The following is a 27,212-nucleotide window of genomic DNA, read 5'->3' as shown; positions in this document are numbered from 1 at the left end:
CATAGGCCTCTCCAAGTGCACGCCACTGAGATCGATTTTCGGCTTCTCGCATCCAGCTCCTGCCAGCCGTCTTGCGCAAGTCATCACTCCACCGTGCCTGACGACGTCCTACACTGCGTTTGCCGAGGCGTGGTCTCCACTCTAGAACTCGTTTACCCCAACGGTTATCGGTTCTTCGGCTATTATGACCAGCTCACTGCCACTTTAGCTTGCTGATTCGGTGGGCTATGTCGATGACCTTGGTTCTCTGACGGATTACCTCATTTCTGATGCGATCCCTCAGAGAAATATAAATAATAACAATACAGGGCAAGATCTGTTGTTGTCTTGACAGAAGACTGTCCCATCAAGCTACGTAACAGCCAGCTGTTCATTATATTAGTATCTAAATCAAATGCTCAGGTTCAAAACATACATGTTTTCTTCTCCACATGTGGCATCCTCGATAATCGATATGGAATAAAACGGGAAGTCTTAATGCAAACGAGTTAAAATGTGTCGACTTAGTTCAGTAACTAGGGGTGGTCTACACCGATAGGCAGATGTCTTGTATCGGTAAGCTGATACTCTTTCCGAGCCTGTCGTATGCATAAGCAATGAAAAACATAAATATTTCAAATAACTGTATTATATAAAAGGAGATAATTTATTATAAAATGCATAGAATTAGATATGTTAAAGATAACAATATGTTACAGTATTAGAAACCGTATGAAGTCACAGTTCCACGAATATCACATTGCAAGGTATAGCCATAGTATTAGATAGTAGTTTCAGTACAATAGTTCCAAGAATTATAAGTATAATTACTGCAATATCTACATTAAAATCTGTTAAATTTAACTGTTATTGATTATTTATTTAAACTACTAGTAACAGTGTTCTTGTGATCAAGAACTTAGAGTGAATTACAATTATATAAATTATTTCAACAAAAACAATAACATCATCAAGTATTGACAATGAGCAAAAGTTATAACAACATTTAATGGCACAAATAATAATGTGATTAATCACAAATCATCAAATTAATATGATTAATCGTTAAGGGCACACAAGCCGGGCCAAATTGTGCGGGGTGCAGGATCGCAACCCAGACGATGTGATAGTGAGCCCTCGTGCCGGAGGGATCAAGTCTCGGCCACTCACGCGCAGCCGGTGGATGCAACCCACGAAGCCGGGGATACCTGACGCACCTGACAATCTGCACCAAGTCGTCAAATAAAATCATTGTCTTTCCCTTCAAATAGAATCCTTAAAATACAAATGAATAAAATGCTAACTTTGTAACGTTATCCGGAGGATGACCGATGTAGATAAATGGATCGACATCTAAGGAACTCATTCGTCCCTGAGACGAACCTCTCGCCACTGACGACCCAAGCTTCAACACTGCATCCTTTTTATATCTCCTTGCAGATACCTTGGATTTCCCATCTATTTTAACCTTCCCAGTATGCAACTCATACGGCCCACTACCGGCGTCCCACCGTAATACAGCTCTATCCTCCACAAATCCAAGCCACAAATGGTCCCTCGTACCGGAAGCACTCACTAATGCGCCCTTACCGCAAACAGCAGACACCTCGGCCCATATATCGAAGCGTTTAGCGGGGAACCTCGCGCGAGCCGTCATTCTCGCTAGACCATCGAACAGAGGCACTTCGTACATATCATGGTTATTCTCCTCTATAACCTCTTCGTACATTGAATAATCTTCTACTTCATTAGAATCAAATTCTTCAACATCGTCAATTAAAGTTTGACCTTTCTCTTTATCTTTGCTAGATTTACCACAATTCCCTTCGGCGTTACTCTCTACGACACTACTAGATTGAGTGTAGACTTTTTCTGCGAATTATCAGTTGAAGGATATTAAATCTGAATTAAATGATTAAAATCATATATTCTAAGACGATAATCAACTCTACAATACATCTAGCTTACAACTCTAGCGATATCCAATAGGTGGGAGTATGTCGATACATGTCAACTCGGGTTCGGGACTGTCAGGTTTGCCACTATCACTCGTGTCTACGGAAGCGTCAGTGAACTGCAGTGAGTTGGAGCTTTGTTTGATGTGCTCGAAGTCTTTGAGCGAAGTTCTGTCAGGCGTGTGGCTGTGTGGGTCGGAGTTCTGTCGTGTGAGGGAAGAGCGGTTGGATCTACTGGAGCGACTACCTCGGCGCACGTGTGGTGTTTCCTCGCTGCAGGGTCCAAAGGCCTGAACTACGACGTCGGTCTGTGTCCGGCAGGAGTGCGTGCGCAGATGACAGGCTGACAGGTAGGTTCGGCCGTCGCTGCCACACACGGATGGCCCGTCGGCTGGTGGACACTCAGATGTCCCGCACTCGCAAGTCGCGAGCCCGCTGCGGACTGTGCAGTGCGCACCGAAGTAGCAAGTCATGTGGTCGCAATTGGTAGCTGGCAATTGTGTTGATTCCGCTGTCAGAGAATAGTAGATTTAAACATCGAATCTTTTAAGCTAACCAGAATTTTAAATATCTTAGTCACTACTTACGGTCGAAACATCCATTAGGGCCCAGAGTATGTTCATGATTGGAGCAAACAGTGCACTTTTGCCCTTGTATGCCTGGCTTACACACACAACGGCCTGTCATCTGCTCACAATCCTCCCGTACTGAGCCGAATGCCGAACACCCACAAGCTAGAAGACAAACAAAAGAAGTCAATATAACTACACATAGAAAGTCATTGGAGGAGGGGAAAGGGGCAAAACAATAATGTTTAAGTTGATTAATTTAGCCATACTATCAACTTACGTATGCATCCCGTATGCCCAGTGCCGATCCTTGGCAGTCCCCAGTACCCGGGCTCACAGCGGTCGCACTTGAGGCCGCCGACGCCGGGCCGGCATGCACACTGGCCTTCTTCATCACACTGCTCGTTAACTGAGCCGAGCCGGTGACAGCCGCATACGGCCGGACACCCGGCGCCGCCCGGCCCTCGCGCCGGAGTCACGCCGTCGGCGCAGCACCCGTGCCATGACTCCTGGCAGCCTTTCTTCTCGACTACTGCTTTATCTGCGTTGTTTTGTTGTTTATTTAGCGTTTAAATAGAAATGAAATTAAAAGATAACAGCTAGAAAACATGTAATCCATTTCAATTGAAGTATTTCACTTTTTGATCAAGGTTGGATCCAACCCTAAAAAGGCTCAATAGCATCGGATATGGCTGAGATCGGATAGTACATAAAGTTAGGAGTTTATATAAACGAAGTCATCCTTAACGATTTGGCGGATCATTATTAGTATATGATTCTAATGTTATAATATTTATGTAGGTATAGTATTTTCTATGGGCTTTAGATGCCTGACTTAAATAAATAAAAATAAAAATATAAAAAAAATTACCTGTCAGTCCAAAATCTCAATAGACCGTGAAAGAAGGAAATGTGACTCCACAAATAAATTAGGATAGTGGGCATGCCCACAGCGCTCACAAATGCAGATCTGCCACTGATTATGATAAAACTTTATGGACACAATATTACACTTCTATTCTGAATGACAATCCGACACGATAACCGTCGGCTCTGCTAATGAAATCACAAGGCAACTTCATTATAAAACCAAGTGTGATTTCTAAACATCCGGCTCAGTAATGATCGGTAATGTCTTTCACTTCGCCTACCATAAATAGATCATACAAATATGTAAATAACTAGTATTTGTCTTGTGAGCAATGCAACTTTCGAAATAAATTATGCAAACAAGGTATAGTACGGGCCCATGTTTACTTTGCGTACTTTCTGATCGGTATGTGAACTCCAATGCATTAGATTAACCGAACCTTTCGAGCTCAAACAAACGGTCTTTGATTTAATTATGATAAATCTGCATTAATTTAATTCTGTATGTCTACTTGAACTCTTATGTTATGTATACTTGACGCTGTATTTGCGTTAACTAAAACCTTCCATGAAATAGGTAGATACCTAATACTAATGGAATTACGTCATACAATACTTATAGATTTAGGTACCTGTAATTATTTTCTTGTTGAAGGCAGGTTCTTTTTTAAATAAATATTTATATTTTTCCCCTATCCCAGAGACACCACCACTCGTCTACACGCGTTTGAAATATGTGTACAACATACCCCTATTATTAATGTTCTCTTGATATATGCAGATGGATAACTGCTATTAGTTAATAAAGTGAGTTAAAATCAAACCTTTTCTACAGCAGCGTGCAGCCTTGGCAGTGTGATGACAGTAGCTGCCAACAGGACAGTCCTTCCTGCGCGGGCCACCCCCGCAGTCGATAGGCCTCCCTTCAGCGTCCGTTAGTGGCTCGTCGTCGCCACATGGACGGAACTGTGATCGTACAAAATGGATGGTAATGTAAGACGAAGTAAAAGGTGGTCTAGTTTTTTCTACTGTTTGGTGTGACTAGCAGAATGCTCAACTTTCAGTATTTACATGAAAAAAAAACCTCGGTAGGTATATGATTTTCCCTGAACTATAGAATTATTATTTTTTTTTTGTTGTCGCTGGGCTAAAAATGCTATTACGCATCCCCTTCCCGTCGGGGGACGGGAGAAGGGTATGTGGGACTCCCCGGTAAAGACGTTCCCGGTATACCGACTAAAAAGGCCCAGCGGCACTCCGACCTCGCCTGAGTGGAGGGGGGTCTGGGAATCCATGGCATCCAGTCCCCCACCTTTCAGGTTTTGGATTAATACGTGGTAACTGTTGGCCGATAATTCTATTCGATATCTCATTTTAACTGTATCAAACTTATCATGGTGATTGAACTTACGGGTCGCTCTTTCTTTCAGCATTACAATGACAATGCTTACAAAAAATTGTAAATTATTTAAATACCTCTTATTAAAATATTATAATTACCTCTAACCCTCGGCAAAGAGCAAGAGGTCTGAGTCGCAAGTCCTCCTGTCTCCGGCAGGCCTCGAGCTTCATGTGGCATAACGTTGGGTACAGCCTCAAGTCTGACGCGCAAACCGGCGCTGATGATGTGGCTGCTGCAGCCGCCGCCGCGCAATCGAACAGGCAGGCACACCTGGGGATAGCAGCCTTAGCTTTAAGACACTATTGTACAGTTTGGTATAACAGCTTAAGATGAATTAAGGACTTTTTCTTGATAAGCTTGAAAAATTATTTGTCTCTATAGGCTCATAACACTTGCGATTGAAGGAATTTTGAGCACGATTATGACATAGCACTCTAAATAGACAAATTGTATCTAAAACTCTTTACATTCCATAAAAAAATATATGCTAGGAACCTGGGTTGTCCGTTGGAATCAACAGCGCACGTAGCTTCGTACGCACACTGCACGCGAGCACACACAGCCGTGCCCGTCACGGCTTCGCTTGAGTTCTCATTTTCATCGCCAGCGCGAATCTCATTGCTTATGTCAGTATATTTCGCTGATCTGTTGCCATCTGAAATTATGTTTTTTATCACCTATTGAATAATTTAAGTTATTGCCATGATGACACACACAGGTTTTCTTAGGCAATACATGAGCACGTGGCATCAATACATCAAGATTATCGAGCGTTAATAAAAAGTAAGACGTTTCTCTATTCACGCCTATTGCCTCTTGAATATTATCATAAGCCTCTTCAGAAACCTTTAACAAAGCATCCTACAAACATCTCCAGAAATTATAGCTACTCGTCTTTCTGCCATGTTCCCTGATTTATCTGGGGTTGACGAAATGACAGCAACGAACCTACAGTATTATTCTCATCCGTCTCAGTGCATTCTCCGTAGTAAGCTACTCTAGGCGGCGCTTCCCCTCGTGCCTTAGCTTCACAAGCACTTCGTCTTAGTGCACAATGATGAGTCCAACATTCCTTCGCACTGCAACCGCAGTGATGATCTCCCCACATAGAAAAGCCCTCCTAACTGAGCACCTGTCAAACCTTATATCCTCTTCCCCAGAAATGACAGCAACGAACCTGCAGTATTATTCTCATCCGTCTCAGTGCACTCTCCGTAATACGCGACTCTAGGCGGCGGTTCCCCGCGTGCCTTAGCTTCACAAGCACTACGTCGTAGTGCACAATGGTGAGGGTATGTGCGTCGGTTGTCTGCACAGACGGGCTCGCGCGGCGCCTCGGCGCAGGCCGCCTGGCAGCCGCACGCGCCGCGTGCACACCACGTGCCCGCCGGACACGCGATATCCGCACACGATTCTGTAAGTCGAAAATTGCTTATTAGATTAAAATATTCAAATAGGCTTTGCTATTACAAAGACAAGCACAACGGTAGCAGTAGCAAACCCACGGTTTCGTGTCCAGTTCATAAACAGGACAGGTTTATATGGCGGCAAAGTCATCATTTATATGGCTGCAATGTCAAAAAAGTCGTGGTGGCCTAGTGGGCAAAGAACCAACCTCTCGAGTATGAGGGCGCGGGTTCGAATCCAGGTCAAGCAAGTAGGGCTGCGGGTTGTTCGAAAGAGATACCGCGGCCCTGGTACATAAAAGGCCTATGACGGAACACGACGGTTTTTAGTCAGTAAGAGTCTGACACTCCCTCACCGCTGCTAACCCACAGCGGGAGGGGTCATTTGATGATTTTTGACGTCGGAAAAAAATAAAATAAAAAAAAAGGTCAGGCAAGTACCAATGCAACTTTTCTAAGTTTGTATGTACTGTCTAAGTATATCTTAGACACCAGTAGCTGATAAAAAGGTGAAGGAAAACATCTTGAGGAAACCTGGACTATATAGTCTGAAATCACCAACCCGCATTGAGCAAGCGTGGTGATTAAAGCTCAATCCTTCTCCGTGTGGGAGGAGGCCTGTGCCCAGCATTGGGACGATAAAAAGGCTGTAACTGTAACTGTAAAGTCATGTCAGTCAGTCATGACTGTCAAAATCTATGGAATATGTTTCGATGTACTTATTATGTGCTATATTATATGACGACGACAAATGTCTCAAAACAATTTATTTTACACGATTTCATAATTGAATATGGATCCGAGGAACACTCACCGCACGACCCCATATGCTTGATATGAAGTCGCCTCTTCTCCTTACAAGCCGTGTCACGCAGGGCGCACACGCTGCTGTACGTTTTATTATCTGTACCACAGACTTCTTCTGTTTCCTGCAACATTGTAGTTGGAAGATTAGAATTATCATTCAAACAATAATGATTACAGAACAGAAGAACGGGTACTTACAGTTCCCTCTTCACAATGCTTGGGGCAAACGCAGCTGGCTTCAGAGACACCGTCGCTCTCGCAAACGGCGTAGAATTCGCACTTCTTGTTCTCACAACCGTCTGTAATACATAACCTTCAATTAATAAATCCCTACTACTATGTATTACGAAATAGTGCTAAAAAAAGTCTTTTCCTCAGATATACAGGATTATGTGAAGTTTACTAGCAGTTAAACTGTGTTTAGTTGAAATTATAAACTCTCCAAAACGCTCCCTTCTGTCCATAATTTACCTAGCGATTTGCAAGTTACAACACATTTTCTTGAATTTTGGGCAAATAAAATTCATAAGTCTTCGCTATGTAGGTATCAAGAGTGTTACTCACTGCAAGGTCCGTCGTACAGGACCTGCACGTCACGGCGATGCCGACAAGCCTCCAGCTGTAGCTTGCACCTATTCCCGTACGAGATGCCGTCCGAGCCGCACACGGGCGCGAACTCGTTGGAGCAGCGAGGACAACGACACACGCCGCGCCCGCCCGTCGCCACGCACTCGCCGCCGTGAGGACACACGCGGTCCGCGCATACGCCGTTGGAACCTGGATTCAGAAATAAAGAGAATATTAATGGTTTTATTAATGGTATTCAGACTCATAGTCCCCAGGCCGGCGAACAATTTTTTTTTTGATACATATACATTTAAGACTTTGTGAGTGCCTTCCTTACGATGAGTCCGACAAACTTTTCGAATGCGCAAATTTTGGTGCCGCTGCGTTTTTTAATGCTTGACTCCTGAAATTGTCGATATGACGTCACTATGGCTCTTCGTACATACACGTTTCATTTTTTGAGATTCGTTTAATAAAGTTAACTAGAGAATGGTGGTCAACTTGTCCGATAAAGATCGTGCTGCGTTTGGAGTGTCCACCATCCTGAAAATGTCGATATGACGTCACTACGACTCTTCGTACATACACGTTTCATTTTTTGAGGTTTGTTTAATAAAGTTACCTAGAAAATTGTGGTCAACTTGTCCGATAAAGATCATGCTGCGTTTGGAGTGTCCACCATCCGAAACATGTCGATATGACGTCACTGTGTCTCCCCATACATACATGTCGGACAAATACAACAATGATAGATAATACTATTCTTATTGCAAATATCGACTTGTCCGACAAATGTAGTGAGTCAAATAGTCAGTTCGACAAGAAAATGAGAAAAAAATATTACAATTGGAAGAAGTTTATTCTTTTTGTCAATTTCTGACTTAAATATTCACGTGCATTATTTAAGTATATTAAATTGGCATACTACTTACCAATTTTAATTACTATTTTAGAAAAAGTAGCCTGACTAAGACGTATTGTTGATAGTTTATATTATGTTAAGGAATAATATCCCACATCTATTAATGGACTATATATCAATCAAAAGGTCTTTTTAAGTGCAACATTTTGTCTCAACATACCACTTATCAATTCTTAGTAATTTAGGAGATATAGACCAAATAAGGCGTATTATCGATAGGTTTTACTATGTTAGGGAATAATGTCCCACCTCTAGGTATGAACCATATTTCAATCGAAAGATCTTTTTAAGCGCTATATTCCGTCTTAACATACCACTTACCGATTCTTAGTATTTTGGAAGACATAACTGACCTAAGGCATATTATGGATACTTTACATTGTGTTAAGGAATAACATCTCACTTGAAGTTATGAGCCATATTTCAATCAAAAGATCTTTTTAAGCGCAAGGTTGTATTAGCATAACTCCGACAAATTGTTAGTACTTTAAAAGCTAGCGCTTTTGTAAGAATATATTATCGGTAGGTTCTGTCAAGCTAATCCATTACTTCTTTAGTAACAAATTATATATTATTTGAAAAACCTTTCCAAATGAAACATTTTGTGTTAACATACTTCCGACAAATTGTTAGTAGTTTAGAAGCTAGAGCTTATTTAAAATTATAATTATTGATAGATGTTTTCAATTAAATAAATCCCATCTCTAGTAATGAGTTATACATAATTCAAAAGACGTTTTTAAATGCAACATTTCATATTAAAAAAACTTCGGCGAATTGTTAGTATTTCAGAAGCTAGAGCTTATATAAGATTATTTTATCGATAGGTGTTTTCAAGTTAATAAATCCCTCCTGTAGTAATGATACATATATCATTCGAAACGACTTTCTAAATGCAACATTTACTATTAACATCTTCACACCATTTGTCAGTACTTTATGCCAAATCTTAAAATATATCTATATTTTCCGGACGGTGGACACTCCATATGCAGCATGATCTTTGTCGGACAAGCTTACCACAATTTTCTAGTTAACTTTATTAAACAAATCTCAAAAGATGAAACGTGTATGTACGAAGAGCCATAGTGACGTCATACCGACATTTTCAGGATGGTGGACACTCCAAACGCAGCACGATCTTTATCGAACAAGTTGACCACCATTTTCTAGTTAACTTTATTAAACGAATCTCAAAAAATGAAACAGGTATGTACGAAAAGTCATAGTGACGTCATATCGACATTTTCAGGATGGTGGACAATCCAAACGCAGCACGATCTTTATCGGACAAGTTGACCACCATTCTCTAGTTAACTTTATTAAACGAATCTCAAAAGATGAAACGTGTATGTACGAAGAGCCATAGTGACGTCATATCGACAATTTCAGGAGTCAAGCATTAAAAAACGCAGCGGCACCAAAATTTGCGCATTCGAAAAGTTTGTCGGACTCATTGTAAGGAAGGCACTCACAAAGTCTTAAATGTATATGTATCAAAAAAAAATTTGTTCGCCGGCCTGGGGACTATCATTGTCCACTACCTCGGCAGTTTTCTCTGTAGAAATCAACTAGCTACGCAGGGCATTTGTGCAGACATAAGTGCCTTCTGTATTCCTTCACTTTCATAGCTACATGAGACGGCAATCCGACACGACCAGAGAGGTGTCTGTACCTACCACAACTCTATAGGCACACCAAAAATTTTAAAGAAAGCTGCGTTGTAACAGCGCCTTCAGAAATAAGGGATCGCATAGACTAACAAGCAATTAAGACATACCACAAGCTCCTGCGTGCAACACCCTCAGCTCTCTTCCTACCAAACAGGCGGCTCGTCTCAATTCGCACTCGCTATCGTGGGTACGGGAATCTGAGCCGCAAACGGGACGTAGCACCGGCTCGCAGGGAGGAGGACAGGCACACACGGCACCGCCGCCCTCCACTCGACACTCCGCACCGTGGCGGCACTCCACCTCAGCGCAAGGGTTAACTCCTGATGATGTTAAAGTTAAGAAAACATATAAGTAGATAATCTCTAAAGAAAACTTGCGGTTTTTCGGACTCATTTAATTGCGCTCGAAAGTTTTCTGCTAAAATTATAATTTAGTGTCTTTTTAAGCAATAAATCAATTAGCTTATTTAAGTCGTAAGCCATAAATAATAAACATATGCATTTTAGTTTAAGTTAGGCTATGATGGAATTGACATGTACTTTATGTATAAAAATTCCTTAAATAAACGAGAAAAAAAAAACAATTAGGTACTAATTTACCCTAGAAAACATTTCATATCATCACAGGACATCATACACAGATAGGTAATGCGCTGAATCGATACTAACCCGAACTACACTGTCCTTTAAAAATAATCTTCAACTGCTTCCGTGCTCTACAGGACTCCCGATGCATCTGACACTCGTTGGAGTAGGTCTTGCCGTCGGAGGCGCAGACGGGAGAAAACTCGAGGGGACACGGCTCAGCGCAGCGGCAGGATGGGGAACGACGATCGTCCAACTGACACACTTCGGGATCTGGGCAGGTTACTCCAGAGCAAGGATCTGGAAAAGAACCTTTTTGAGAACCAAGTATACCTACCTATTTCCACATTTTAATATCTCAACGTCGTAAGTTCGTGATACAAGCTTGTAGACAAAACCACAAGCCAGCCTAATATTTTCTTACCAGCTCAATATTCCAAAAGTAAGTACTTGTCGCCCAAGTAGTATCATCATCATCGGCCTAGCCTTTTCCCAACTACCCTAGGTAAGACTGATTGCCAAAATGGGACACTTACCACATTTACCATAATACTTGAAAGTTATATTCGTATTTGATTCGCAAGCTGCTCTTCGCATCTCACAATCGCCGGGGTAGTCGCGAGCGTCGCTTGCGCAGAGCGGTCGCGAGCCCTCGTGGTCGCCGTAGCTGGGGCAGGACGTGGGACACTCGCAGTTGTGTGCGCGGCCATCGGGCGTGGGCCGGCACAGCGCTCCCGGCCTGCAAGTCACTCCACGACACGGATCTGGTACGTCTGATGGTAAAAACGAATAAAATTATAACAACCGTTTTACAGGTGGATCCAGTCCTTAAAATGGTTGAGAGCTTTGTGGACCTTTAAAATTGATATTTATTCATAAATTCAGTTAAATGAGGGTCAACAAAAGGGGAACACATAAAGGATAATATAAGGGAATACCTCTTTCATAAGGGATACATTTCTTTCTCCTAAGCGAGTACGTGTATAAGGGGAGTAGTTAAGAATAATACATAAGGTGTACATAAGGTAATTTTTAGGGGGGGGTACTCCTCCAAGGAAGATCACATAAAAAATAAATAAGCCTGACGTCACAAATAAGTTAGAGTTGGGGTCCACAGTGCCTGCTACAATAGATCCGCTTTTCAGGTTGATAATGGATAAGTAATACTTTTGAAAATGCATAATTAAAATTGAAACAATGCAAAAATGCAAACAGGTACCTAAGGGTAGATGCGCTTCTTGGACAACTCACAAATAAAACTTCAAACTACAAAATTGCTAACAAAAGCTTAGTGAGCTTACCACTAGGAAACAGATAACAAGCTTCAGCAGCCGCCGCAAGCACCAGGAGCGCCAGCAGCGTCGCGCTCACCATTGTCCGACTGGCTCGCCGCACTTGGCCGCTCTTGCTTCCACCATCACACATCGTATACTCGCATTGCACTTACTTCTACAAATATATTCAACACAATATACCTTATTTAATATCCTACACGGTTGTTCGTTGTATAAAGAAAAGAACTGAATTCAAAATTCAATAACAAAGCGATCAATAAACATTAGGTTTTTGCTTATATTTACAAGTAAACTTAATTAACTGAAGCACAACTTCAAGCACAAAACGCAGGAACAGATCTAAATATAACTTACCAAATGTTCGCTTCTGTTTCCTGATTACAATTGGGGCATGAAATTGAGAGGACACATTTATTTATCGACAAGTTTAAAAATAAAAGCTAGGTATTTTGTTTCTGCGCACAAAGCGTCATGTTTGGCACGATGTTCCCTCAATCGACGGAGGGGTACTGAAGGCACTGAAGCACTTGTCTGAATGAACCCGTTTCGCTCATGCGCACTGCGATATGACCATCGGGAAATAGAGTTATTAAAGTAGACGTGAAAAGTGCCTCGTCAATAACTCGAAGCTCGTTATCACCTAGCTACCTACCCACTAAACTACCCTACTCATAAAAGAGCCACAACTTTTGAGATTCTAATGCATCACAAAAGGCATTAAAAACCTTCTTTTTATCATTCACGAATATTATGTTACCTACGTGCTTTTAATATCTAATGTACTAGTAGGCACCTAGGTTTTCAAAATACCTAAGTAAAATGTTGATACTTACCTCGAATACTTTCATTCTGAAAACTGCTGAAAACCTGCTTGGAAACTCAGTTTCCGTGCGTACCTTTGCCTAAGGCCCAATTGAATCAGCTCTTCATCATCATCGTTCATCGTTTAGATTATTTTTTTTGGCTTCTAATCCAATATAAAACCGCGATCGATACCGCAGGTTGTGTGGACACCTCAATATGTGGTGCTGCGGTTTCGTAAATCAGGCCCATTCCTTAGTCGTAATTATGTATTTACTTACCTAATGATGATACATACTATTTTTACATACAAGGCTTTCACACTAGCGGATTTTTCGAGCGTACGCGCGATATATTCGGAGAGCAAAAATCTGTCGCTGGGTTTTTTGTGATAGTAGTTATAAACTGTTCGATATCGCCGAATCGCTCGGAAAATCCTTTATTATGAAAACTCCTCACACTTCTAGAATTCACGATCACATTTTATTATTATCGGTTCTTACAAAACATCTTTCTACACACCCTCGAACATTGACGTGGTGGAACATTAACAAGTGCGGAGTTATAAATAAAAAAGGGTATAATTTAGGTGGTCACCAAAAATATTTTTAAGACTCTAAGCTGAGGCACCAAATAAAATAAACAACTCCAAAAAAAATAAATTGACTTTATTAAAAGGGCACTAAAGTATATATTATTATGATCCAAAAAAAATAAAATAACATCAGAAAAATCGCAAATCTCGCACAAATATTATTTTTGGTTCCCAAAATGGATTAATGGTCACCAAATTCTATCCAACTAAAATATTAATATTACAACCAAAAATCAAAGTTAGTGACGAAAACGAATCGCTGCAAAACCGACTCCACGTAGTCTTGTCTGCCCTACCCCTAGAGTGCAATTCAAAACCGCGTAGGCGCAGAGGGGCGAGGCGGCCTGCGAGCTGAGGCGCAGGTACTTTTAAGGCTCGCCGCTGCGGCTGAGGCTGGCCGGCTGAGCCGGCCAGCAAGCCGAAGCTGCGGTGGTGAGCATGAAAACCATCTGCAACGATAAGCTCGCATGGGACCGCCGGAGCCCTGCAGCGCCGGAGCCGTGACAGAAGCCATGCTTGCTGCATGTTGCGTGCTTACATTTTAAACGTACTGAGTTACACACAAATTCATATAACAATAAATAAGCGAAGTACGTTTGGGAACCCCAGTATATTAATTGGTATTTGGGAAATATTCTAGCGATCATTAGCTTTTTTAGTCTAACAAAAATGACCAAATTAGGAGTCATGGTATTACATAATTGGGAACATCTAAGTAGTGACAATATATAATATTTGGTCTAAAGTGTATTTTAAAGGCGTCCATATATTTTTTTAGTAGTCAATAATACGAAAAAATGGTTTTATCTAATAATATTTTTGGAAACGTTATTTGGTGACCATTTATCCATTTTGGTAACCGTTTAGAATTTTTTTGGTAGTAAAATAGGTACTTTTTTGGGTGGTGTTTAAACACAAGCCAATAAAAAACAACTTTCAACTTTAATATGTTTATTTATTATCATGGTATATACCATTCAAGACGTTTTCACTCTTATTACATTCACAATTGCATGTAACAGAGAATAAGACTTTACATAATGTATAAAAATAGGATTGTACGAGCCATAACGGGACTCGGAAATGCACGCAAAATGAGAAATGAATTTACAAATTAAAACTCCTTCCTGTCCACTGCTAAAATGCAATGACAAAGTTATGTGCCCCTTCTGCTAAGCTATACACAATTTCATGAAATTGCACATGATTTTAAATTACATGCAAACCTACTAACAATAGCTAAATTTTGTACATTTGCTACGACCTATTTATATCACTTGTTTCTGTCAAGTTAAATACATAAATCATGATATGAGGCATCAAATAAATAGAAAATTCGATTAGACATTAAAAAACATTAAGACCGCGACTAAATTGGAACAATATAAAAATTAATTAATTAGGTTTTCTTTCTAAATTCTGTACATTAACAATCAATCGACAGATTCGGCAATAAATAAATTTACTATACAGTCTTACTTATAAAATGTCACTAATAACGTCTCTTCATATCGATGCGCTTTCGCTTATCACATAGATAAAAACCACAGCACTTTTTGTCACTTATGTTTACACTTCACGGTTAAACCAGCGTTCTGAGGAGATCTCTACATGCTATCTATTTACAGAATATAAAATACAATTTTATTTACAAGGCGACGGAAGTGCGTAACTACGGCATTACGTGGGAGGTGCGCGTCGGTCGTAGTCCCTTCGGTACACCTCCCGTTCGTAGTCGCGTTCGTCGTACGCGTACTCGGGCTGCGTGTAGCCGCGCCAGTCGTCGGGGTAGGGCCGCGCGGGCGGGAAGCCCATGCTGCCCGCCATGCTGGCGCTGTCGTAGTACGCGCCGTACGGGCCCGGCATGCCGCCGAAGCCGCTGTACCTGCTGTACATAATAAACACTCGTTTCAATATTTAGTTAAATCATTAAACATTATAACCTCGCCTTCTCTCAGCTTTTCCTGGCTTCAAATTTCACAGGAAGCAACAAGTCTAACATAAATCTTATGGTTGGTGACCCACAGCTTTCTGTGGGACCCGGTCACCCGGGTTACTTGAACACAAGATCCTTAAAATAATGGGAATCATAATACAATAATAAAGTAATAGTACCTCCTCTTGTCGTGTGGGCGCGGCGTGCGGTCGGCGCGGTACTGGCGCGGGCCGGGGTAGGCGGGCGGCGTCCAGGCGGGGTGCGCGGGATGGTCGGGGTGCGGGTGCGGCATGGCGTAGGGCGGGCGCGAGCGCGGCGCGAGGCCGCCGCTGTCGCGGCGCGTGCGGGAGCGCTCGCGGTCGCGGTCGCGGTCACGCTCGCGGTCGCGCTCCCGGTCTCGGTCCCGCTCACGGTCTCGGTCCCGCTCCCGCTCCGACCTGCTCCGCTCTCTGTACATCAAATCGTCCCGCTTCAGGCTCCTATCCCTATCCTTGCGATCCTTGTGCTTGTGTTTATGTCTGCAGGGATGGACAAAGCGATAATGGCGGTGAGCGACGAAGGAGAGGTTAGCGATTTCATGAAATGAAAGAAATATTAATATAAAATTAAAGAAAATATTAATATGGAAATGATAGATGAGGAAGCGGGCGAGCGAATGGAATGACATTCGAAGATTGTTAGTCACCAAATGGAAATCAAAACTAAATCTAAATGAAAGTGACGTAATTTACCTTTCATGACGTTTATTTTCACTCGGCTCTGGGTCACATTCGCCTTCTTCTAACTTTCTCTTTATTCCCGACGTCTGTGGATGCTTGTCGTTGGCCTTATCAAATTTATCTCGGTCTGTTTTAGGCCTCTTCTCCTTTTTGTCATTAGCATTATCAGCTTTTCCATCTTTTTTATATGATTTCACATGATTGCTATTGTGATTATTCTTGTTATTCTGAAAAACCAAAACAAGATTAAAGATGCAGAATATTACATACAAAAATTCTCATTTAGAGAATTTTACCAAAGTTCATGTTCTATTGAAAATTAGACACTAACCTTAACATTCTCTTTATGTTTTCCATCTTTCTTACTAGACGATTCATTTTTTTTCAGTCCATATTTATATAACCTATAAAGCTGCTTTGCATCAAAGTTTGTAAACTTGGAAACAAAGTACCAGAGATTACTTCTCCACTCAACTTTCTTTTCGGGATCCGGATATGCGTCTACACATATGTCTATTTGGTTCCCGATCTGCGTGAGGCAGGCTCGCGTCCTAGCTACTTGATCAGCTTCAGATAATGTTTGATCAGGATTATCTAGAGCTCTCAATGCTTTCTTCACAGGCCTCATTTTTTCTTTACACTACAAAAAAAGGTTTATAAATATTTAATACATTTAACATATCATCAAAGGTTTAATAATAGGCTGTTACTGTACTGTTACTGTTTATACATACCTCTTCAAAGACTGAAGGGTCGAGGTCGCCGAGTACCTCCAGTGCCCTGGGTTCATTGTTGGCAGTGAAATGCATGGGGCCCGCGGGCTTCTTGTTGCGCGACTTCATTTTGTCAGATTTCCTATTGCCATCTCTCTTTGCTCGCTTTTTATCTCGCTCTTTCCGGTCATTCGATGTTTCGTCGTGGGTGGACACATCTTCTAATTTCGACTTATTCTGAAATAGAAATAAATGCAATTAGCAATTTACTGTAACCTATTGACATAATTTTAATCATATTACGTAAAAATTACAAACCTTATCAGATTTATCATTTTTACCAGTCTTATTTGATTTCTTATTCTCATCTCCAGAACTACCGTCATCTTCTACAATATCCTTGGTAACAGGCTCCTTCTGTCCTCTCTTAGTCCGAGGTTTTCTTTGTTTTTGCTTGCCATTCTTTTGATCTTGCAATTTCTTTATGAGTTTCAGTAAATACTCTGCACGCGATTGCAAATGCTTCGCTTGAGGTTTCTTATCTTCATTGGTGAGTATTTTATCTCCAATTTCAAAGGATGAATCCATTTTAATAGCTTCCCAGGATCCCATACCATATTGATAAATTCCTGCTAGTAATTTAGAATCATCTGCTACTCCCCACTCAACATCGAAGTTTGCCGGCCTTGTCCTGCAAAAACAAAAAATCATGAAAAATTTACCCAACCGCCAAAAACAGTTATTAACCTACTAATGTTCTTAATTTTGTTGACTAGGGTAATGTTACATACCTAAAGTCCAATTGCCACTTAAGCCTCTCTTCTTTCGTGTCGGGCAGGAAAACGTCGAGCGGCGCCAGTTCGTCCTGACACGCTGCCATCGTCTTGGCATTGACTGGTACACCACCAAGCTTGAAGGTTTTCCTAGCATTCTTACGGCCTTCAGTTTGTTCATCTGAAAGGAAATCATTTCATTACTAATGACTACATGCATGCATCTTTCATGGTTAAAGCATGGTTCATGGTACATGTACTAAAAGTTATGATCACGATTATTAGCTATGCTATGGCAAGACAGAACAATGTTTCCCTCAAAAACTTGATAGTGTCCACCTTATCAAAAACTCATGATTCCTGCTAATAGGTAGCACTAAGTAGTAACTTTGGTCATTTAAAAGACTGAATATACTTACTTGCTACTTCTGATGTATCATTTAGCACCGCTTTACATCTCTCTTGCAAAATTTCTCCCAACTTTTTGAGTTCTGCTAAAGGTTTTTCTTGTAATTCTGCATCGCACGCTATACTATCTAGATGCTTTAGGGGTGCCGAAAACTTTTTGAAACTCTTGACAAATCTTCGAATCTGAAATTATTAAATGCTGCTTAGAAATTCCATGATTGACTGACCTTTTCTTATCCGTAGCTATTGGGCTATTCTTTGAGCTTTTAAATTCGCCCAGTTACTGTATGGTAAACATTTTATAGTTTTATTACTATTACCTCTTGATCAGTAAAGCCTTTGATTTTCTCTCTATGCGAGGCAGGTGGTCGGCCTCGCTTCCTTGGGCGGTCGTCGTCGGAGCCTCCATCCGTGCCGTCGCTCTCGGCGTCTCCGTCCAGCTCGGCGCCGTCGCCACCCTCCGCCGACCCACGACCGCGCCGTTTGCGACCTTCACCTAATAATAAGTTTGATTAGAGAAATTATGCAGTACTCACCACACCAAATGACTAAACTGTAATGAATTGAAAAATTGGTTGTGTAAAGATCTACTCAATTCCGAAAGCTACATTTGTCTCTTAAGAATTTTGAAAGTAGAACTACATAACACAATGTTTATTTTGTGTATTTTGACAGGTGTAACAATTATACTCACTCCCATCAGCATTGTTAGCTTGCAAATTCTTTCTCCTAGGAGGAAGGTATAAATCCTCCATTTCTTTATTTTTCTCCTGTTCAGCTATCGTTTTGCGAACATTTTCGGGAATAATATCATCCTAGAAAAAATATATTTTATTACAGAACAACCATTAATCTGACTAGTCAAAATTACTACATCGAAAATTTACTTCTACATACCCAATCTTTACTTTCTTCTTCAGCGTTTTCTTTCTTGACTTCCATTACAGCTTTGTCTTCATCAAATGCGAAACTAGCAACTTTGAAAGCTGACAGCAACTCGTCTCCCGCCATAGAAGGACCTTCGTCGCGGGTCTCAGCTCGTTGCAGGATTTCATCAATATCACACTGTATTAAAAATCAACATGTGTTAAGAACTATCATAGAACTTTAAGATCTTGAATATCTATTGAAATATAATAAAGAGGAAACATTTTTTGTAACATTCAATCTGAATCCGCGAGAAAACAGATAGTAATCAATTAATATTTTTTACTTACGACAGGATCCTCATCATTCTCATCATCATCCTTAAATAACTCTTCAGCACCAAATTTCAATATTGCATTTAAGTCTTCTTTATTGAATGGGTTATTGGCACTTGTCGCAGACGCATCACGCTTGTTGAGAACAGTTCGGCCAGTCGTGTCCATTCTCTGGATAACGAGATGATCAAGCACCATTTTTCTTTTAGCTCTTTCCACAATATCTTCTTCTACCGACCTAGCAGTAACTAATCTATAAATGTTGACCTGAAAGAATAGACGAGAAAGGGTTTAATCACGCGTTCATATTACATGAGATAGAATTGCAAATAAATACGAAATATAAATGAGGCACTTGAAAGAATGATATAATTACCTGGTTCTTTTGTCCAATACGATGCGCTCGTGCTTGAGCTTGCAAATCGTTTTGAGGATTCCAATCTGAATCGAAAATAATGACGGTGTCGGCGGTGGCCAAGTTGATACCAAGACCTCCAGCGCGTGTTGACAATAAGAAACAGAAATCCGTCGAACCCTCAGCATTGAAGTGATCTAAAGCTTGTTTTCTAATTTCACCTTTTATACTGCCATCAAGACGTTGGAAAGGAAAATGCCTTCTTTGTAAATATTCAGCCAAAATGTCCAACATTCTGACCATTTGTGAAAATATTAGCACTCTATGACCTGTTTCTTTTAACCTACATAACAGCTTATCTAATAGGAGTAATTTTCCCGAACCCCTCAATAATTTCTGAAACAATAAACAATATTGTTAATATACATATTGCTGTGCAAATGCTGAATAAGTGCGTACATTTGAGAGAATATGTTACCTCTACAGCATCAGTTGTTGCGAGTGATGCTCTAGATTCAAAATCTTCGGGCTTCGTTAATAAGGCATGATTACAGCATTTCTTTAACTCAATTACTATATTTATGAATGTATTTATAGACCCTTTCACTCCTTTTCTAAGGGCACTATAATTTTTGGTGAGAATCCATTTATAGTATTGCTTTTGAATCGAAGTCATTTCTACTCTTAAGATTTGTTCTACTTTCGCAGGCAATGACTTTTCGACATCCTTCTTCTGCCTTCTTAAAATAAATGGTTCTAATTGTTTGTGTAACTTTTCGTAGCCTTTAGTGGCAGCATCTTCATGGTCTTTCTCAAATTCTTCCCAAGACTCAAACCTGAAATAGATGCACTTGTTAAATAACGCCTGCAAAACAAACTCAATGTTTATTTAACATTTATTACCACAATACTTACTTATAAGGCATGATAAAATGCAATAAGGCCCATAATTCCTTCAAGGAATTCTGTAGAGGAGTACCCGTAACCAGTAACCTATGATTTGTATCAAATTCCTTAAGTGCTTTATACAATAGAGAATCGTCGTTTTTTAACCTGTGTGCCTCATCTACTAATAAGCACGCCCAACTAAAGGACCTTAGGAATTGTCTATCTTTGAGTAAAATCTCATATGTAGTTAAGATGGCATTGAACTTCAGTCTTTTTGAGCTAGCGAAACTCCATTCAAATTGTCTGAGCTGTAAGATGGAAAAAATAGGAATTAAGTACATATAAAAAGAATTGATTGTATCAACAGGTGTCTACGTTCATGTTTACTTACGATTTCTCTACTACTGAGATCACCAATATAAGTAACAACATTAATATCAGGCGCCCACTGCTCAAACTCTCGCTGCCACGCCGTCATTGTACTTAAAGGCACAACACATAGGAATGGTCCATAAAGTTGTTGTGATTTGAAGAGGTAGTATAGAAAACAAATGGTCTGAAAAGTTGTTATATAAAAATTATACTAACGTGTACAATATTTCTTTCAATACCTAGATTTCAATTTTAAAATCTACTCAACATACCTGTATAGTTTTACCTAAACCCATTTCGTCGGCAAGAATAACAGAGTTGTCTTTACACCAGGAATGTATTAACCAGTTTAATCCATCCATTTGATAGTCTCTCAACACAAAACTCTGTAAAGAAGGAAATACAATTTATTTTATTACCATGGTATTGTATAGCCATATTAGTCAAATGCATATTCAGGGAAGAATTTAATGTAATTTAAACCATCAAGTAGCCAGAGCTCAATTCAATCATAAAACTGAAGTACTATTTGTCTATGTCAACTTTTGAAAAATAAATATAATAACATTATGCGTATTTAAGATTCTAAAATCATAAAACGCGCTCATTGATAACGATTGCTGCGTGATTACTCGTTCTAGGTCACAGCTCAAGTTTTAAACAAGCGACATCTGACAGAGTTAGTAAAAACTTCTGAGTTTAAGTAATCTCAACGGTATACCGGTAGATGGCGTTGTTTTAAACAGAGCAAATAACCTAAGCAGTGAAAATTTGACGTATGATATTGAAATTAACCTGAAATTAAAAATGTTATAAAAATAATAATTGTAAATGAAAATAAATATCAGAAGAAATTTTGACTAAAAAAAAATAATTTAAGAAATACGTATTTAATAAAAAGTAGCATACCGCATCTTTTCCCATGTATTCAGGCTGTTCCTTGACATGGTGGAACTTAGGCCTTCTCCTCAAAACAGGACAATGCCGAGATGGCGTCGTTTTGGCGGCTTCTCTATATTTGAAATGTTCTACTTCTTGTGGCCATCTCTTTTCTATTAAAATCGCATCTTCCCAAGTGGCATCTGCATATGGAAGTGACTCCCATTTGCAAAAGTACTCGTGTGCTGTACCGCCGCCTTCTAGTTCCCGCGTTTGTTCCGCTATTAAAGCAAAAAGTTTAGTTTACATAAGTATGATTACAAAACATACATAGGTAATATTTACAATCAATGAAACAACAATTATACAAAATTAATAATTACCTATTATCCTCTCTACATTATTGTAAGTCTTCACCAATTCTTGCTGCAACTCATTTTGACATTCAAAATAATCTATATCCTCAGGACCCGCCTGCTGCCTCCACCATGATAATTCAGCTTCTTTCTTTATATAATTTTCTAATTTCTTAAGACCTTTAACCTTTTGTTCATTGAGTGACCTTTCGGACTCCCATGTATTGTGAATGTGTGACCAGCCTTTCCATTTGATCAGGTACTGAGGTTCAGTTGAGTCAGCATCATCAGGGTTACAATCGGCATTAGGATCTCCGTGTTCCTCTATGTAGTAAAGTGTAGTCACATTCCCAGTGACTGCATAATGATAAGAAGACATTAGCTAAAATTTAATAGTGTATTTGCACCAAAATGCAAAAATAACAGAACACTAAATTCAATATTAATACTTTCTATAAAAAATAAAGTAAAAAACCATAGAATTCAAACTATACCTCCTTTTTTCCCTCGGCGGACGCCTAAGACCCTTTCAATAGTCTCACTATGGTCTTCCGGTTCAGGTTCCGCCTCAGCTTCACCATCCACGCCTTCCACTTCCAAAAGATCAGAGGAGTCGGTTTGTTCATCACTCGCTTCTTTGTAACTAACTGCGGCGCCCGTACGTCGCGTTGCTGTCCTACAAAACAACAAACCACAAATGCATTGCCTATATCAGCGACATCTCTTAGTATTGACGGAAACAAGCGCCCTCTGACGTCACCGACAAACGTAGGCATATCGGTCAAGTACGCGCGGTGATAGTCGCTAAATGCGCCGCCATTTTGTGTTGTTCAAAGTCATGATACATTTGGTGAGCAGAGCAAAAAACTTTTAAGGCCACTTTCAGTGTTATTTTACAAAATACGAATTGCCATATTTTAACCAGTTTTAGAGTTCAAAGAGCGCTGAGCACTTAGCAAAATGCCGTTTTATTTTTTTGTTGGAGTTTGGACAATTTATATACGACAGTTGCATTTAATATGCGTTTCGGCGCAGGTTGACTATTATAACACAAATCCAGTGAACTTATTAACTTGCTGAAATGATTATTTTCATAATGTGATTTATAACAAGACTTTTAAAATTCAAATAATAATGAATACCTAATAGATCAAAAGAATTTCCATCCACTAAAATGATTTTATTTATTATTATTTAACCAAAAATAATATTCCATCGATTAGGAGACTTATTCGACTGAACGAAGAAGTATGCAGCCGCTCGAAGAAGTATTCAGTCGAACGAAGAAGTATACGGCCGAACGAAGAAGTATTCGATTGAAAGAAGAAGTATTCGGCGGAACGAAGCAATCAACTGAAGGAAGAAGTATTCAGCCGAATGATGAGATATTTGGCAGGAAGCAGGAGTTGTTCGCCACAAAAATAAATATGCGGCGGAACAAATAAATAATAAAGAATTTCAAACCACCATTATTCGACCGAAAAAAACGAATTATTCGGCCGAAACAAGATGTATTCGGCCGAACGAAGGAGTATTCGGCAGAACGAAGAAGTATTCGGCAGAACGAAGAAGTATTTGGCAGAACGAAGAAGTATTCGGCAGAACGAAGAAGTATTCATCCGAACGAAGACGTATTCGGCCGAACGAAAAAGTATTCATCCGAACGAAGAAGTATTCGATCGAACGAAGACGTATTCGGCCGAACGAAGAAGTATTCATCCGAACGAAGAAGTATTCATCCGAACGAAGAAGTATTCTATCGAACGAAGACGTATTCGGCCGAACGAAGAAGTATTCGGCCGGACGAAGAAGTATTCGGCTGAACGAAGAAGTATTCAACCGAATGAAGAAGTCTAACTAAACATAACAACAACAATAAGGCATATTCTGCTTATGATTAATTTCGGCCCAAATAATTAGATTACTATCTATAGACACTTTAGCTAACAATCTTCGAAAATAGAAACGCACAATGAATAAAAATACAGTAAAAAGTAAAAAAAAGGCTAAAAATCATTACCTATCTTAATTTATCTTATTTTTTTAACCCTGAGTAAGATAACTTTGCTTATTTTCATTTCCTACAATAGTAAAAATTAAAATGAAAGTTTCAGAAATAGCATTTAAATTATCTAAAAATATAAGAACTACATATAGTACTTTGACAATGACATTATAAATAAATATAAAAAAAATGCATATAAATTGATGCCACTAGTTTTTATCAAAATATAATTAAAAACAACTAAAACCAGGGAATAATTAATAACATGAACACCGATTATCAATCTGTATTAATGATCATGTTAATGAAAATATAACATTACTACTGCTAGAGATAGCTATTTTTGAGAATAAATTGTATAAAGATACAAACCTTTTGGTTTCATCATCAGTGCCTTCTGAACTCTCATCCTCATCGCTGGTAAATCTTCTTCGAGTTGGTTTCCTTTTCCTGAGAGGTACACTTCTTTGGCCTGGTCGTTTGGAGGGTGGGGGTGGTGAACCTTTTAAGTCACTATCACTATCAGAAGAGTCTGAATTCCATGAATCACTAAAATATTTCATTTTTGTTAAAAACACAATAACATATTATGACATTGGCATGTATTTGTATTTATTACTACCTTTTTTTTCTACTTTTTCTACTGTGAGTCCTGCCTCTTTCACTTGAATCACTATCTGCTAATTTAAGTCTATCTGGTTCCTTTCTTGATCTGGCTGATCTCCTAATTCCATAAATGTCAGGATTGTCTTCCCATAAGTCTGACTTTAATTTGCTATTTCGTGATCTAGATTTAGTAGGAGAATCATCATCTGAAGAATTCTTGTCTGTATGATGATCAGATTTTGATGAGTTTGCATGACTGTGCTTTGGTGATGATTTTGTGTCATCACTGTGATGAGATCTGTTAAAAGATTTCTCAGATCCAGACCTTTCAGACCCAGACCCTGATGAACTAGATCCACTTTCACTGTTAATACAATAATTATAACATTACATTTACATACATAATAAGAAAGCCACTATTACTACGATATGAGGAAATACCTACCTTTCACTACCTGAACCTGAGCCGCTGGAATCACTCTTCTCACCTTTATCGCTATTCGAATCACTTCCAGATTCATTCATGAATCCCTTCTGGAACAAATTCGAATCATTAATGATGAAAACAACTACACAAAATGTTAGCCTATTCTTAAATTTTATGCTGTAAATTTCGATCATTGTTTAAAAAAATATATAAAATGAAAAGAACAATAATATTTTTGTGCATTATTAAGAATTGCATGTCACAATAAGCATCAAATTATCATTTTATAATTTAAAATGACTTTTAGTGGCTTGTTTAGTGCAGTGTAGAATGTAACGCTAGCTTTCAAAAGGTTAACGGCCCTAGAAATTAAGTTTTTTTTATAGAGCCAATATTAATTAAATGTTTTAAATCTTGGGTCTATCTGAAGTAACACTGGTTCTGCTTGATTTGGCACCTATTGGTTAATGAAAACTCCTGAAGAAATAATGACTAACCTCAAAGTATGAGCTCAAAGGCAGAAAACATCAAAAACTCAAAATATTTCATTAAAATTAAATAAATTGAGGATGCTTGAAGAATATTACAATTTACGCCAGTTTTACCACTGGGATCATAGGGAAATTTAATGAAAAAGACCAACATAACCTCAAATGATTGTGTCTTGAGTAACAGAGCTCACTAAGACCTATTTTCAAAGCTAAATTGCAAAAATGGGTCTCTTTTGAAAATCATTTTCACTGCGTGGTATCGAAAGATTACGTAACAAAGAATCATCGCAAACACTTTCTTGCGTGGGACAAGAATGTTTTCATACATAAAAACAGCAAAATGTATTGTAAACAATCACAAAAACCCTCAAATCCACAATTACGTCTTAAAATTTCACCCTGTTTCGGGGCCACACCCAAGTCTTCTAGAACGTTCCATGAATATTTTAAGCCTTTAAAATATAACAAAATAAACAAATACACAAAAACAATGAAAGAAAAGGCTTTAAAATCACTTACCAAGTGCATTTTGGAGTTATTTCAAGGAATACACGGTTTCTTATATAATTAACGACTGAAGCAGAGAAAAACTGTATAATTCATTAAGAAAAATGTTAAGAAAACACACGATAATAAATTTTTCAGCATATTTTTATGATAAGCGAATAAAATGCGAAAAAATATTTTGCAGTAAAATCTTGTCAAGCGACGCCATTTTGTCGTCGAATAAATTCTGGTGACGACGGAAATTAAAGAACAGTAATTTTGCCACAAAACTTTAGTTAATTTAAGGTAAACAGAGACAATAACCACTAAAAAAATTAAAAACGAAACTTTAGAGCCGTCAGAAATACTACTTCTGTACTGGAAATGATGCGAGCACCGCGCACTGCCAGCGAAACTCGAAAGCTACAGCCATATTGCCATCTGCCAGCTGCCTGACGAAATAATTACGTAGGGATGTCTAGTGATCACAATGATTAGGTGCTTGGAATTTGTAATAGTGGAACATTTCATTACAGCAACTTGCATCAATTGTGCGTTTTAATTAATTTATTTCTGTGATTTTTTATAAAAATATATATCAGCAAAACAAGAGTTTTCTGATTGTACATTATTTATATAGCTATACAATAAACAAATTGCAATAAAATTTTTCGCTAAAATGTGTGCTAATTAATTGATCGCCCCTAGGGAGCGCCGTTTAGATTGTTTATTAAGTGATAAACATGTCAGTAATCTATATTTATATCATTTATAAAAGCTTATACTCCGATCCGATCCGTAGATCCGTAACGAGTACGTACGCGGTAGCCTTGGAGTACGCGATGTCGCCGACAAACTACAAGAAAAACGGCTGCGATGGTACGGGCATGTTAAAAGGAGACCACCTGAGTATCGGCAATGCGACACTCAATCTCGATATACCCGGTCAAAGGCGCAGGCCAAAACTGCGGTGGTTGAGTGTCGTAAAGAAAGACATGGAAATCTGCGAACTCAAAGAGGAAGATGTCCAGGATAGAGCCAAGTGGAAGAAGAAGATACGGAAAGCGGACCCCGTCACAAGACGGGATAAACACTAAGAAGAAGAAAAGCTTATACTCGACATATTTTAGGAAACCACAGGAAATTACAAACTAAATGTGGTCTAGTCAAG

At 39.3% G+C, this 27,212-nt stretch overlaps 2 protein-coding genes and 1 long non-coding RNA gene across 6 annotated transcripts; 1 reads left to right on the top strand and 2 right to left on the bottom strand.

The window, feature by feature from the left end:
* Positions 1–610: 610 nt before the first annotated feature.
* LOC124634291 (agrin-like) lies at positions 611–12,499 on the bottom strand. Its single transcript, XM_047169797.1, has 17 exons — positions 12,384–12,499; positions 12,036–12,183; positions 11,271–11,507; positions 10,819–11,034; positions 10,258–10,470; positions 7,553–7,765; positions 7,187–7,287; positions 6,996–7,110; positions 5,953–6,189; positions 5,271–5,430; positions 4,874–5,045; positions 4,198–4,339; positions 2,784–3,044; positions 2,522–2,668; positions 2,182–2,445; positions 1,284–1,851; positions 611–1,204 (listed from the first exon to the last, which is right to left on the bottom strand). The coding sequence occupies exons 2-17, from the start codon at positions 12,157–12,159 to the stop codon at positions 1,045–1,047; spliced, it is 3,330 nt and encodes a 1,109-aa protein (XP_047025753.1). The 5' UTR covers positions 12,160–12,183; positions 12,384–12,499; the 3' UTR covers positions 611–1,044.
* Positions 12,500–14,359: 1,860 nt separating this feature from the next.
* Positions 14,360–26,484, bottom strand: LOC124637639 (chromodomain-helicase-DNA-binding protein 1). 4 transcript variants are annotated; one of them, XM_047174287.1, is made up of 24 exons: positions 26,075–26,484; positions 25,083–25,171; positions 24,654–25,001; positions 24,404–24,580; positions 22,521–22,702; positions 22,054–22,383; positions 21,701–21,951; positions 21,064–21,177; positions 20,811–20,975; positions 20,447–20,727; positions 20,010–20,367; positions 19,553–19,927; positions 19,192–19,443; positions 18,872–19,039; positions 18,669–18,789; positions 18,295–18,470; positions 17,986–18,157; positions 17,585–17,747; positions 17,112–17,484; positions 16,815–17,030; positions 16,412–16,720; positions 16,093–16,307; positions 15,541–15,879; positions 14,360–15,313 (listed from the first exon to the last, which is right to left on the bottom strand). In XM_047174287.1, the coding sequence occupies exons 1-24, from the start codon at positions 26,081–26,083 to the stop codon at positions 15,106–15,108; spliced, it is 5,391 nt and encodes a 1,796-aa protein (XP_047030243.1). In that variant the 5' UTR covers positions 26,084–26,484; the 3' UTR covers positions 14,360–15,105. The 4 variants fall into 4 exon arrangements, with proteins under 4 accessions (XP_047030243.1, XP_047030394.1, XP_047030316.1 ...); XM_047174438.1 differs by having other exon boundaries at positions 15,541–15,810; XM_047174360.1 differs by having other exon boundaries at positions 25,083–25,168.
* On the top strand, positions 22,783–24,015 carry LOC124637872. The gene is made up of 2 exons (XR_006985302.1): positions 22,783–22,876; positions 23,250–24,015. It is a non-coding gene; the product is annotated as an uncharacterized LOC124637872 (long non-coding RNA).
* Positions 26,485–27,212: the final 728 nt, after the last annotated feature.

Source organism: Helicoverpa zea, chromosome 1 (genome assembly GCF_022581195.2).
Source record: "Helicoverpa zea isolate HzStark_Cry1AcR chromosome 1, ilHelZeax1.1, whole genome shotgun sequence".
Taxonomy (NCBI): domain Eukaryota; kingdom Metazoa; phylum Arthropoda; class Insecta; order Lepidoptera; family Noctuidae; genus Helicoverpa; species Helicoverpa zea.
The sequence above is the reverse complement of the archived record's forward strand: the minus strand, read 5'-3'. Positions and strand labels throughout refer to the sequence as shown.